Below are 12,216 nucleotides of genomic sequence, written 5' to 3'. Positions count from 1 at the left end.
CTTCTTTTTGTTAATGAAAAATATAATGGAAAGAGAGGGTCTATCATTTTAAACTTTTTACACCAAAATTCTAATGCTTTTTTCATACATGCTTGATTTGACTATGAATGATATATATGAATGACTGTTTTTCACTAATCTGACCTTGCTTTATTCGATTGTATTGCCATTTTATCTGCGTGTTCATACATAAATAAATATACATATACCATTTAGCACAAGATATTGAAGTTGGGAACTAGCCCTCAAAATATGGTCCAGATATCTTTGTTTTAGTAGTATTCTATGACAGAAACTGCTTTGTATAGTACTATGATATTAGAACTATATATGCTAGAATTAAAGGTCAACTTGATCTGATCTTACTTTATTAGATTGTAATGCCATACTATAAGCATGTTTCTACAAGAAATTATTTTTATATCATTTAGCACAAGATATTGGGAACTAGCCCTAAACATATGGTCCGCATATGGTTACGATTTTATTATCTATGACTGAAACTAATTTATAAAGTACTATAATATATGATTGAGTTTTATGTGTGAAAATATAACATTGAATTAGCAAATGTAGAGAAAATATATTATTCCAAAACCGTTAATGTGTTCATTACATATCATATCTTACATATCATATCTTACATATCATAAGACTGAACTGATTTTCATTATAGATACTGTTGTTACTGCGTTTTTGTTGGTAGAGGTTTGTTCCTTTTGTTTTGCCAATAAGAGGTTTCCAATTGTTACCTCTTCTAACATTTTTAAACATTCTGCATCCAAATGTGCAACTATTACTGTCATTAACTTTCATCTGATTTATGTTTATATAACTGCAAACCAAAGAAGAGTTGATGCTGTTACAAAGATTCAGTTCAAAATATATTATTTTGCACAACAATCACAAAGATAAGACATTTGAATTGTATTGTCTAATTTCACTAAGGTTGATCAGTAATATTTATCTCTTTTTTTTCAGGATTTTATTAAACCCCATTTTAAAACCCTTTTATAAAAATGGGAAAAGCTAAGATAACATGGAGTATGGACATGAATGAAACACTGCTTAGTATTAGGAAATCCGCCTTAGCTAAGTAAGAAAAAGGTGATGGGCGAGCATTAATGAACATTTTTCTTGAGCACTGGCAGGAATTATTTCCAAATTCTAAGGTTACTGTGAATGCCTTGAAAATCAAGCTGAGCAAGTTAACTAGGGGGGCAGAAGGCAAGGTATCAACAGCAACTGAAACCGTCGGAAATATTGATAAGCCCACAGAAACTAAGCAGGATGAATCAGAAAATGTCATTGATAATCAATGGTCCACCCCAGTTGTTGAAACCACCCAAGGAATTGCAAACATGTTGAAGTTCATGTTAAAGGAGTGATTGGAACACTGAGCCAAAAATATACAATCCTACAAATTAAATAGCTTATAAACTGCATAGTCAAAAACTGCAATTAAAGTTCAACATTTTTAATTAGCTAATCAATCTCTAATGATCTTTGATACAAGCAAATAAAGACTGACCAATCCTTTGGTTTTTTAATAATTGGGAATTTTTTAAGCTCTTTCAAATTACCCCATCTTGTACAATTCCCTCTATTTAACAGTAAAACAGCTACCAAATTTGGAAGGGTGGTATCAAACAGGACTATAAAAGCTTTATTAAATTATTGAAATATTTGTTAGCAACCCTTTTACCAGCGATTTCCTGGCTATTTCCACAACTTATATACCAGCAGTTCTATATGATGTTGAAGAGTTACGGCATAATTGGACATGACACATAAAGTCAAATCGCATTTTAGAATAGCAAAAGTATTCGTTATCTTATTATTCTACATGCATATAGTGGTTAAAGTGGCAAGAATTTAAGTGTAGCGATTTTTCTCTGCTTATGTTTCAATACAATTGATTACAATATGAATTTTGAGGTTTAACTGCTTTAGATAGTTTATGCAATATTACCAAAAAAATCAAATTACTAAATGTTTGGCAAGCTGCTAAAGGACAAAAAATATATTTTAGAACCCTGACTTAAATCAGGATATAAAATGTGGTCACAATTTTGGAGCATAAAACTGAACAGTTATTGGGTCTACATGGTGCACAAGGCATGTAGCAAATGCAACTGTAAAAACACCACAGTCCTTGTTGCTGAATTGGTACAACAACAAGCTCGTGTTCTTTTCTACCAAGAAGTGATGTCACTCTTTTGTAATAACATTGTTATATAAACTGTCATACAAATTAATCTGACTCTCCAGACAACCAAATAGAACTAACAAAAACTCGGTGACTGTTGCCAGTATGCAGAATTTGTAACAGATCTGAGTTCACAACATTGAAATTTTTCCAAGGTTCCAGAATGTTCGTCGAAATCCATCAACATTAGGGATTTGCTGTTGTAGCAAAACCTGAGCCTGGTAAATTATTGAGCCCAAATAAAACAATTAGAACAAGAGTCGAGGCACTGGAAATTAAAAAAAGAAGCAACTTGAATTGGTGTTATCTAGGTTAGAAGGGGGAGACAGGAGTCAATGAGCAAACAGGTAATGCAAAGGTAGATATGTAACGTTTCAGGACTTGTATTCTTCAGTAATTACTATTATTATGTTCAGCTAGATCTTTGATTATGTTGCGTGTTAATGTCACATGTTTGTTTGTCGCGCCTTTGTGTTAGTAACTCCCTTTCCGGGAAATGTGCGTCACTGTCATCGTGCTGTGTGATGTTTCACAGTGTTCCTTTGTTTGTGTTTTAATATAATGTAATCCAACTTAGAATAATTGAGTCTCACTGTTTTTAACGATAAACATAACATCAAAGAACGAGTATCTCTTGTGTGCTATCTACTTGGGGCTAGGCCCGTTGGCCTAGCCCATTGCTCCACTAACGACCTGAGACCTGATACTTCACCGTCATAAGAAGAACCCTTATCGCTACAGATAATTTGCAAACACTGATTAGGCTTAATTTCAGGACTACAGGAATGGTATCCCCCCAAGAACAAAAGGATTAACTTTTCTTTATGAGCTTGATCGCCAGGTGGAGGATGGTTTAAAACGATTTTATCCTGAAAGAAGGTGATTGACGCAATTATCAAATGTATTTCTCTTGTTATCAAATGTGTTTTCCTCTCAGCGATTCTATTAAAGCAATGCAAGGGAATCGTATTCTGCGCTTTGCAATATGGTTCAGTTTCCCACTGCGTAACTGCAAAATTTTCTAATGTGAGTCTTAAACCTCCGAAAAAAGTGCAAAATTGGGATTTGGAAAGCAAAACCCAAAGTCAGCAAGGTGCAAGTGACAACCACAATCAAAGAGAAAAAGGAAATGAAGGGTGATGAAGACCTGCTAGTAACAGAGAAATTGTTAGCTGAAATCCAGTCTTTAAAATCAGATGTGACAGCGTTGAAAGGGAATTTGAATAAGCAACTACCCCCAGATGCTCTACAAGGAAACTAGCAAATACACCGAGGCTTGAGGAAATACAGCTGATGGTGTGGACATTTTTGTGAAGCAAGCAGAGGGAACATACTACTTTAGATTTACCTATAGTTGGATATAATGTATTGGAAGAGTTACTATGCATCAGTGGTTTTGAAAATCCAGAATATAACCTACTGGGTAAATTATCTGCAAGTTTACCAATGATGCACAAAATGAATTTTGTGCCCTTTTGAATGCTATATTCGTGGAGAGGAAAGCACACTTTTCAGCTGTGAAGACATATAAGATAGACACAATAATTAAGGCAGAATACATTGTTAAATTATCATGTTGTCTCAATACAGGTTTCTTTGCAAGGGACACTTCAGTAGTTTTGAAAATGATGTGATGTGCCCCCTCCCCCCAGGGATTTCATTTAATGAGTCACTGCTGAATTTGAAAAGCAGTATTTGTTCTAGAGTAGACGTAGTTTTTAAAAATATAAGTGCCGATGACATTGTACTAAAGGGCAGGACCCGATTGGATCACTACATTTGGTTAGGACAGTTATGCCAGCTGCAGTGAAACTTATTGAAGATTACAAGGGTATGGGGCTTCATTCGTAGACAGAGTAAGAAATTACACTGATGAAAGTTATAACCCTGATCTTGTACCTAAAGTCCCTTTGAGTAAAAATTTAACCATTTATCAGAAAGAATGTGTTCAGAGAATGTTATATAAAGAAAGAGATGTTGTCTAGCTAGTTTTTTTTCTTTTCCCTTGGCTGGTCTCCACCATGACCCTTTTCCTGATCTCCAGCACGCATCTTTTCCTTTGCCTTCTTTTTCCTCTTTTTGCTGCGTTCTGGCTCCTGGTGGTCTTCTTCTTCAAGGTTTTGAAAGAGTCTCCAAGAGCTCCTCCAAGAGCAAATGCTTGCGTGAAGAATGTCTCAGCAGTTTCATCTGTCGACAGGACTTGGAAAAAGTCCTTTACATTTTGGCTGGTCAGCTGCGAATCGTTGAATATTGAGAATGGAGCAATGGGCTCCATGAGTGCCTGGATTGCTTTTTGCCCTTTCTCGAATTGTTCTCTATTGAACAGAGGCGATTTTTCCATGACAGACATGTTCTCGGACAGCGTTGCATGGAGGTCTGAAAGGGCAGTCGTAGGCCGGCAAAGCCACTCGCAATTTTTAGGGCTTAGCCGGCTTAAAGCAGTGTCTTCTTTGAGTGTCTCCTCTGCTTTTCTAGACGGGCGTAAAAAGTTTTTATGCAATTGAGAGAAGAATGAAACACCTTCTCCCTGCTCTGCCTCCTTTGTCAATGCCATTCTCTGAAAAGGAGAAAAGGAAAACATTGTAGCAAGGAGCATTAGAAGAAGCAAGTGAAAATTTGCAGTTTTTCTTAACTTTCTGTGTTTTTCAGCGATCTAGTTTATAAGATGATTATGCAGTTGCCTTTTTCTCCAGCCGTAGTCTATATACAATAAGGGACAATATAGAAACTTAATATGACAATAATGTGTCATATCTGGAAAAAACTATGAAAGAAGTACCATGAAATGTTACTCTTTGAAAGCGCGCTTTTAAAAGCAAGAACACATGGTAGGAATGTGTAGACGGGAGAGAAATCCCGGGCTGGTTTCTTTTTTTGCCAAGGAGAATATTCTTAAGTGTCTTTAAGGTGGGAGACTTTTTAAATTCCAAGTCTCCCTCCTTCATTGCCATTCTTTTTCCAAACTCATCAATGTTGACAACCAACGACTTCATGTTGTAAAATTGTATGGCCGTTGTAAAAAGGGCCCCACCAAGAGCAAAGGCTACTTTGAAGAAGTCTTCAGCCTTTTCATCTGTCAACAGAACCTTGAAAAAGTCTTTGACATTGTGTTGGCTTGGCTCAAGGTCGTTGAAAATTGAGAAATCTTGAATTGGCTCCATTAACGATTGCATACTTTTTTGCCCTTGCTCAATTTTCTCTGCAGTCAGAAGAGGCGACTTCTCAAGTATCTTATGTTGACAGAGAGTGTGGCATGCAACTCTGAGATGGCGGTTTGTGGGGGACAAAGCCATTCACAATTTTTTGGAGTTGTTCTCCTCAATATTGTTTCTTCTGTGACTGTCTCCTCAGCCTTACCATATGGCCTTAGGAAGTTCTTTGGGAAGTGGGAGAAAATCGAGACTCCCTCTCACTGTGTTGTTTCTTTTTTTAATGCCATTCTATGAAAGGAACAGAAAAAATATATTGAAGGGCGATTAAATGCATAATACGACATTGTCATACACAACACAGAGCCCAGGTACTAGACTTTTAATACACCAGTTTTTCGTCTTACCAGGAGTTCAAATGAGGGAAATAGTAAAAATGAACCACACAGTGCTTGAAGCTACTGTAGAGAGGACATGAACAATTGTCTACAGCTATATACTATATGGACGATATCAAAATAATAATATTTAATAGCTACAATAAATTACTAGACAAGTACTGCAAAATGGTATTGAGTAAAAAGGCACTTTTAATCAACAAGGAAGTCTATAAAGCATGTTGGCATGGCAGTATGTCAAAATCAAAAAAACGTCAAACGTAGAACACATATAGAAGCAGTCAAGGAAAGGAAAATCAACCTAGATTGGCCGGGCTCACTCTCAGACCTGGACCTGACGGAAATGCATTGTACTGACTTCCGTAAGCAGGTAGAGATCCTGGAAAGTCTTTACCCGGGAAAAGGCAACATAGGCTGTCACCCTAGGGGCAGAGGGCACATCAAACCAAAGGACCACTTTGGAAAGTGTTTGGCCCTGCACTTTTGCAATAGTGCAAGAGAATGAAGGGGTGCAGGGATAATAAGTCACACGGTGTTCATCAAAATAAAGGCTGGAATACATTAGGCATTTAATTGCAGCATTTAGTTGACTGGCAATAAAGTGCCTAGTGTATTTGCAGAGGTTGCCTAATTATTGCCATACATTTTCAAATTATCAACATTCCGGAGTTTCCGTTTTAAAAGTTGAACATGTTCAACTTTTGGGCAATAAAATGCCCGGAAGTTCTTTTTGTATTTTGAAAATCCTCGCTGATTGCTATTGTTCAGTAAGGCGCCAAGATCATTTCAAGGACAGTTTCTAATAGCTCCTTGTCAATTTGTGAACCGCACGAAAACATGGCGTACAAATCGCAGCGATCAGAAGTCACTGAAGAATTTATTAATGCATGGAGAGAAGAAAAATGTTTGTGGCAAATAACATCTCTTCTCTACCGCGACAGAGGTGCAAAAAACAAGAGTTTGCAACATTTGGCGAATCATTTCTCTATGTCAGGTATTTATTGCAGTTCATAATGTTGTTCAGCACTGATTATAAGCCCTTTTTAGCAATTTTCTCACACTCATTAAAATAAAGTTCACATTAAAAAACATTTGATTTCCTTCTTTGTCTATCTATTATTTGATAATTTTCATTTTGACAATTTACGTTTTTAGAAAGTGAGGTAAAGCACAACAAAAAGTGGAGCAGGCAGAGACGAGGCATATGAGTCGAAATGGCCTCATTTTCAATCGATGATGTTCTTGCGAGACACAGTCATTTCACGCAAAGCAACCTCTTCATTTGTAAGTATTGTATGGTTTACTGTTACTGCTCAAAATCATAATTTTTCCATTTCTACAACAATTTTTTGGATTGCCAACTTTACGTCAATCGGTAAATTCTGACGAAGAAAATGTTGGCTGGGTGTCACACACAATCTTGCAGTTTATTGTAGCTAGTTACGTTTTTGTCCTTTAGTATACTTTGCGTTGATAGACGTTTATTCAGAATTATAAATACTACAACCAAACACAGTTAAAATAACAAACCTGATTAAGGATACAGCTTGACATTATGACCGAATTATTACAATGTCTAGGTACAACAGCGATAAAAGGCACAACTTTTACTACATAATTATTATAAAATAAATCTATCCTGCCATGGTACTTTTCCGTTTGAGTTGAAATATCTACAAAATTCGTCTCTAATCACTTTGCTGTTTTGCTTATAATTATTGCTACCCAAAATAAGAATCGATTGAAGGTTCCCTTGTTCTGCTCTCCAGCTTCCATCGCAAATCTTTCCCTCATCAACAACTTCAACGTCAAAACTTCCAACCGGTGTGTAGCGTGATGGAGCCTTTCTCGTAAAAAATTGTGCAAGACGCAACTTGCCAAAACCACCTTCTCAGCATTTTCCGGGGAAATCATTAAAGGGGATAAAAAAACTCGAAACCTGTTAGCCAATATTCCAAATGCATTCTCTACGACACGTCTTGCTCTGCTTAACCTATAGTTGTAAATTCGCTGTTCAGAATCCTCTAAAAGGGTATGGCTTCATCAAATTATTTTGAAGAGGGAATGCATCATCTGCAACAATTACGAATGGTAATGCACTTTCGGAGCCTGTTGGTTGTCTGGGCGCTGGTATCCCCAAAAGATCTTTGCTTAACGCTTCTGACAATGAGCTGCCACGAAAAACTCCCCCATCACTTATTCTTTGACATTGACATACAAACGTTGACATACAAAAATTTGTATTTTGCATCCACCAATGCCAACAAAACGATGCTAAAAGTGCCTTTGTAATTGAAAAAATAGGAACCACTATTTTTTGGCTGCTTCATCATTATATGTTTGCCATCCATGGCCCCTATACAATTGGGGAAATTCCAATTTTCTTCAAATTCATTTGCAACAGCCATCCATTCCTCTCTGTTGAATGCATCTAAAATGCAAAAATCTTTTTTCAGAACTATGGAAATGACGACGTCCCTAACAATGACGATGATGAAAAAGATTCTGCTGCTTATGATGCTGACGATGCTTATGATGATGCTGATGATGCTAATGATAATGATGTTGATGATGATGACGATGATGATGGCACCATTGGATTTAAAGAGGGGCAAAAAGGAAAACAGAAGTCAACAAAACAGCCGCTGCAAAAAAATAAAAAGCGTGAGACAGAGGAAAAAAGTAAGGAGGGTAGAATGCTTGACAAAGCGATGTCTTTTCTAGCATCTAGGAAGAACAAGATAATGAATGCTGATGAAATTTTTGGCCAAAACGTCACAGCTGGGCTTCGAAATATGAAGGACATAAGAACTAAAGAATTCATAAAGGTGAAAATACAAGAGTTAATTTACCAAGGGCAGTTTGGGTACCCGATACCATATCAACAGGCAACTCCTGGGCCAAGTACCGTGCCACAAGTAGTGCATCAGCAGTATCCGTACCCTCTTCAAAAAGATTACCATGAAACTCATGAACAAGGGCCATCTACATCTTACAATAATTAAACTTTCTGACAATTCTTTATCTACACCCATCATAATGTAGATAAATAAAATAAATTTACTTTCAAATGTTTGTCTTTCAATCTCGTATATAAGGCTTCACAAACTTCTGGTACAAACTGCGATATCGTGCTTTTGTGAATTCGAAACAAATGTTGCAGGTCGGCATAATTACTGCTGGTTGAAAGAAACCGAATGGTTGCAGCTAGTTTCATTCTAGCTGGAATTGCCTCTCGAAAAGATGTATCATTTTTTTGGATGTCTTGCTGTATAAGGCTAAGAAGCTCGTCAAAGTTTTCGGATGACATCCTCAAAAACTTTTTATATTCTTCTGCATCTTCTAGGCGCAACTCGCGGAGCAGAGTGTTATCAACACCAAATTCGTTCCTACGGCTTGACCATGGCTTAACCCACATCGATCGACGCCTTTTCTTACGCATTCTTTTTCGTTTCTTAATAATTACATAAGCGATTAATGCTGCTGCAGTGCACTCTTCATCTGAGTCCATGACTTGAATTTTTACTTTGTGAAAGCGTTTGAAAATGTTTTAAAAAATTGGGCTGACAAGAGATGAAAGCGAGGCAATAAACATTTTAAAGCTCAAACCCTATGAAAGAGAGGCAATGAGGCAAAAGTGAATTATCCACTTGATCATCGATGAATGATGGAAGTGTTGAAAAAATGTGCACCTTTCTTAGAGACGGTCAGAAACAGTGCCTCTGGATGCTGGCAAAATACAGAAACAACTTGATCTGATGTGACTGGACCCCTGATGAGCAGTGTTCAGCAGATCTGCTGCTCTGTCAGAGGCGAGTATCTGATTTGTGTCAGGAAGTCCAGTAGACTCTCGTCGAGTGCACAAACTGTTGATGGAGTGTTATGAGGTGACACTGTGACATAACTTGACAATTAGATGTGATGTTTGGCACCTCATGGCAGCATCCATCAACAGTGGCCAGTGGCTGCTGCTGAGAGAAGTCACCGCAAGCAACAAGAATTGGTCTACTTTGCAACACATCCAAAGTATGTAAAATATGGCGAAAAATATCAACTGACACTTGGGGAATCTCGTCATCGTATCTCATCACCTGCCAGTTGACAGAGAACCTGTCAGTCTCCAACACTGGACAGTGGAACATTGCGTGGATGGTATCACACTCTACCAGATCTCTGTATGACTGGCCATATATGCAAGCCAGTGCACCTGTTGGAGTGCAAACAGAGATGTGCAGTTCCTTAGTTATACACAAGTTGATGGCCTGGCTTCCATATGCAAGACCTGTGCCTCTGATGTGGGGCGAAATTTAGCATACGCTAGCTCTTTGGCAGGCTGACACCAGACAAGCAAAATTTATGAAAATTTCTTTATATCGGTCAGAGCTCTCTGGTATTTCAGAAAAGTTTTTCCAAATGGATGCATGGAGCGGTGAGTAGAGTTTTAACTATTAGTGGTATCAAGAAGGAGTTACTTTGTTTATAATGTATTTACGTCAAAAGGCTTTTTTTATTATTTGAAAGTTAAAGTGTTTGTATTTCAGTTTCATTTTCACAGGATTACGGCTTTTGCATAAGTTTGTATAGCTTTAGCAGGGGCGGATGTAGATCAAAATGTGTCATTATTTTTTACATGATTTACAGACTTAAAAAAGACAAACATCTACTATTAATGAAGTATAATAAAAAGTTACAATAGGTAAATGGGAATGCTTCGTGTGGAGACTACTTGACTACATTAACAGGATTGGTAAGGTTTTAAAGAAGTTTTCTGGTTGTTGTTTGGTTATTACATTACTTTCTCTACCGACGGATATTTCAAACACCTTGGGTGTTACACCCCTATACTCCCCACTATGTTCGTCTCTGAGTTTTGGATTCTTTTGAAATCTTTCAGTTGCTTTAGGCACTGTAAAAGAAAGCTACAGGTGCCAGAGTAGCTATTTAGAGTTGATGGGAACTTTCTTGTCAAAGCGTTCCCTGGCCGCAAGACCCCTATCAACAATACGTTATGACATCCTATAAAGGGAAGTAAGGAGAGGCAAATTCTATAAATAGAGCTCATGTGTAGGTAAAAAGTAATCTAAGATTTAAAAAGACTTGTTTCAGTTCTAAAACTATACACATTGAGCGTCGACTTTCCTTTTCACCACTCTTAGTCTAGTTCATCACAGAAAGCCAAAAACTTTTACATGCCATTTTTGTAAAACTCAAATGGCTGCTATGTCTCTACAATTTAATTAAAGCAATATATGAAGTTGGCTTAAACATAGAAAATTTTCTTACAGCATGCAGAATCTGACAAGAATGATAGCCATGCAGAAACTTAAAAACAAGTAAATTGTACTACCACCCTGGCAATTGTGAAACAGGATACAATTTAAAAGACTGATATCCAGTTCCGGGGAGCAGAGATTGCTTCCTCTGATAATCTCGGAAGTCTCTATTGCAGTCCTTCACAGCCCAAGTTAGCATCATTTCCTGAAGGCTGCAAGAACCACTGCTTCAGAGCTATCTAGTATGTAAGCTTTTGACCGCTTGAGTATAGTTTCAAAGAGGACAAAGCATTTTGCTTTGCTCGCAGAAACTTCAGCACATCCAAAGCAAAGTCCAACATAGCATTTAACAAAACAGGCTGGGATGCTTAGGCTAAAGCTATTGAAACAAATCATGGTCTAAGAAAACACGATGCATGTAGCGACCATCTTCTCTCCATGACATGATGGGAGTCCTATGCTAGTAAATGGGAACATGAAGCAGCAGGCATCAGAAGCATGTTAGATCCTGACCGGCCTTCAATTGTTAGCAATAATCGAGAATATATGAAGATCCTGCTACAGTTTCACCAGTATTTCTGTGCCAAAGAAATGGCTTACCGAGGGCATGATGAAACAAGTGAATCACTAAATGCAGGCAAATGGAAAGAATTCATCAATCTGATGTTGCGTACAAATCCCTTGTTCAAAATGTTACATGGCAAGAGGAAGCATCGGTACAGAGCCTACTATTACACATCCAAGCGCTCATGCGATGAGTTGGTCAAAGCAATGTCTTTTTAGGGAAGAAGAACCATCAAAGAAAAGATCAACAAAGCTGGCATGTATTCATTGCTAACTGATAAATGAGATTCATTGCTAATTCATCAATGTGGCCTCTATTCTTGCTGTAGGGGCAGACAGTGCTTCTGTCCTGAGCGGGTGTTATGAAGGAGTTGCTTCGAGGCTTGCACACCAGTACCCCTGATTGATAAACATTCATTGTGCTGCTCACCGCCTGAATTTGATCTTAGAAACATATCTTGGCCAAGTCAAAGCAGCAGATGATGTCATAAAGACATATAAACCTGGCAAAGCACAAGGAAATCTTCGAGGAATGTCAAAATATCACTACTCAAAAGAACCCTTGATGGCAGCTTCCTCATGAACAGAAGTTCGTTGGGCCTGCATTTAATTTTGAGGGGCCG

General features: G+C 37.6%; 2 protein-coding genes across 2 annotated transcripts; one reads left to right on the top strand and one right to left on the bottom strand.

Annotated features, from left to right (window-relative positions):
- Positions 1–4,643: 4,643 nt before the first annotated feature.
- Positions 4,644–5,502, bottom strand: LOC148958768 (uncharacterized). Its single transcript, XM_089111047.1, has 2 exons — positions 4,989–5,502; positions 4,644–4,766 (listed from the first exon to the last, which is right to left on the bottom strand). Exons 1-2 carry the CDS (start codon positions 5,500–5,502, stop codon positions 4,702–4,704), a joined length of 579 nt encoding a protein of 192 aa, XP_088967173.1. The 3' UTR covers positions 4,644–4,701.
- A 1,091-nt stretch (positions 5,503–6,593) lies between these two features.
- On the top strand, positions 6,594–7,142 carry LOC148958767 (uncharacterized). The gene is made up of 2 exons (XM_089111149.1): positions 6,594–6,762; positions 6,922–7,142. The coding sequence occupies exons 1-2, from the start codon at positions 6,594–6,596 to the stop codon at positions 7,140–7,142; spliced, it is 390 nt and encodes a 129-aa protein (XP_088967275.1).
- The last annotated feature ends 5,074 nt before the right edge of the window (positions 7,143–12,216 follow it).

This window comes from Rhopilema esculentum, chromosome 11, assembly GCF_057945365.1.
Source record: "Rhopilema esculentum isolate cy_ngs chromosome 11, ASM5794536v1, whole genome shotgun sequence".
Classification (NCBI taxonomy): domain Eukaryota; kingdom Metazoa; phylum Cnidaria; class Scyphozoa; order Rhizostomeae; family Rhizostomatidae; genus Rhopilema; species Rhopilema esculentum.
This window is presented reverse-complemented; position numbering and strand designations above follow the sequence as displayed.

What these genes read in the sequence shown, in the direction of transcription:
- LOC148958768 (XM_089111047.1), bottom strand. Translation starts at nt 5,502, where the DNA reads ATGGCTTTGTCCCCCACAAACCGCCATCTCAGAGTTGCATGCCACACT. An exon ending in TCAAAGAGTAACATTTCATG is followed by an intron (nt 4,767 to 4,988) that starts GTACTTCTTTCA and finishes TCTCCTTTTCAG; the next exon opens with AGAATGGCATTGACAAAGGA.
- LOC148958767 (XM_089111149.1), top strand. Translation starts at nt 6,594, where the DNA reads ATGGCGTACAAATCGCAGCGATCAGAAGTCACTGAAGAATTTATTAAT. An exon ending in TATGTCAGGTATTTATTGCA is followed by an intron (nt 6,763 to 6,921) that starts GTTCATAATGTT and finishes AGAAAGTGAGGT; the next exon opens with AAAGCACAACAAAAAGTGGA.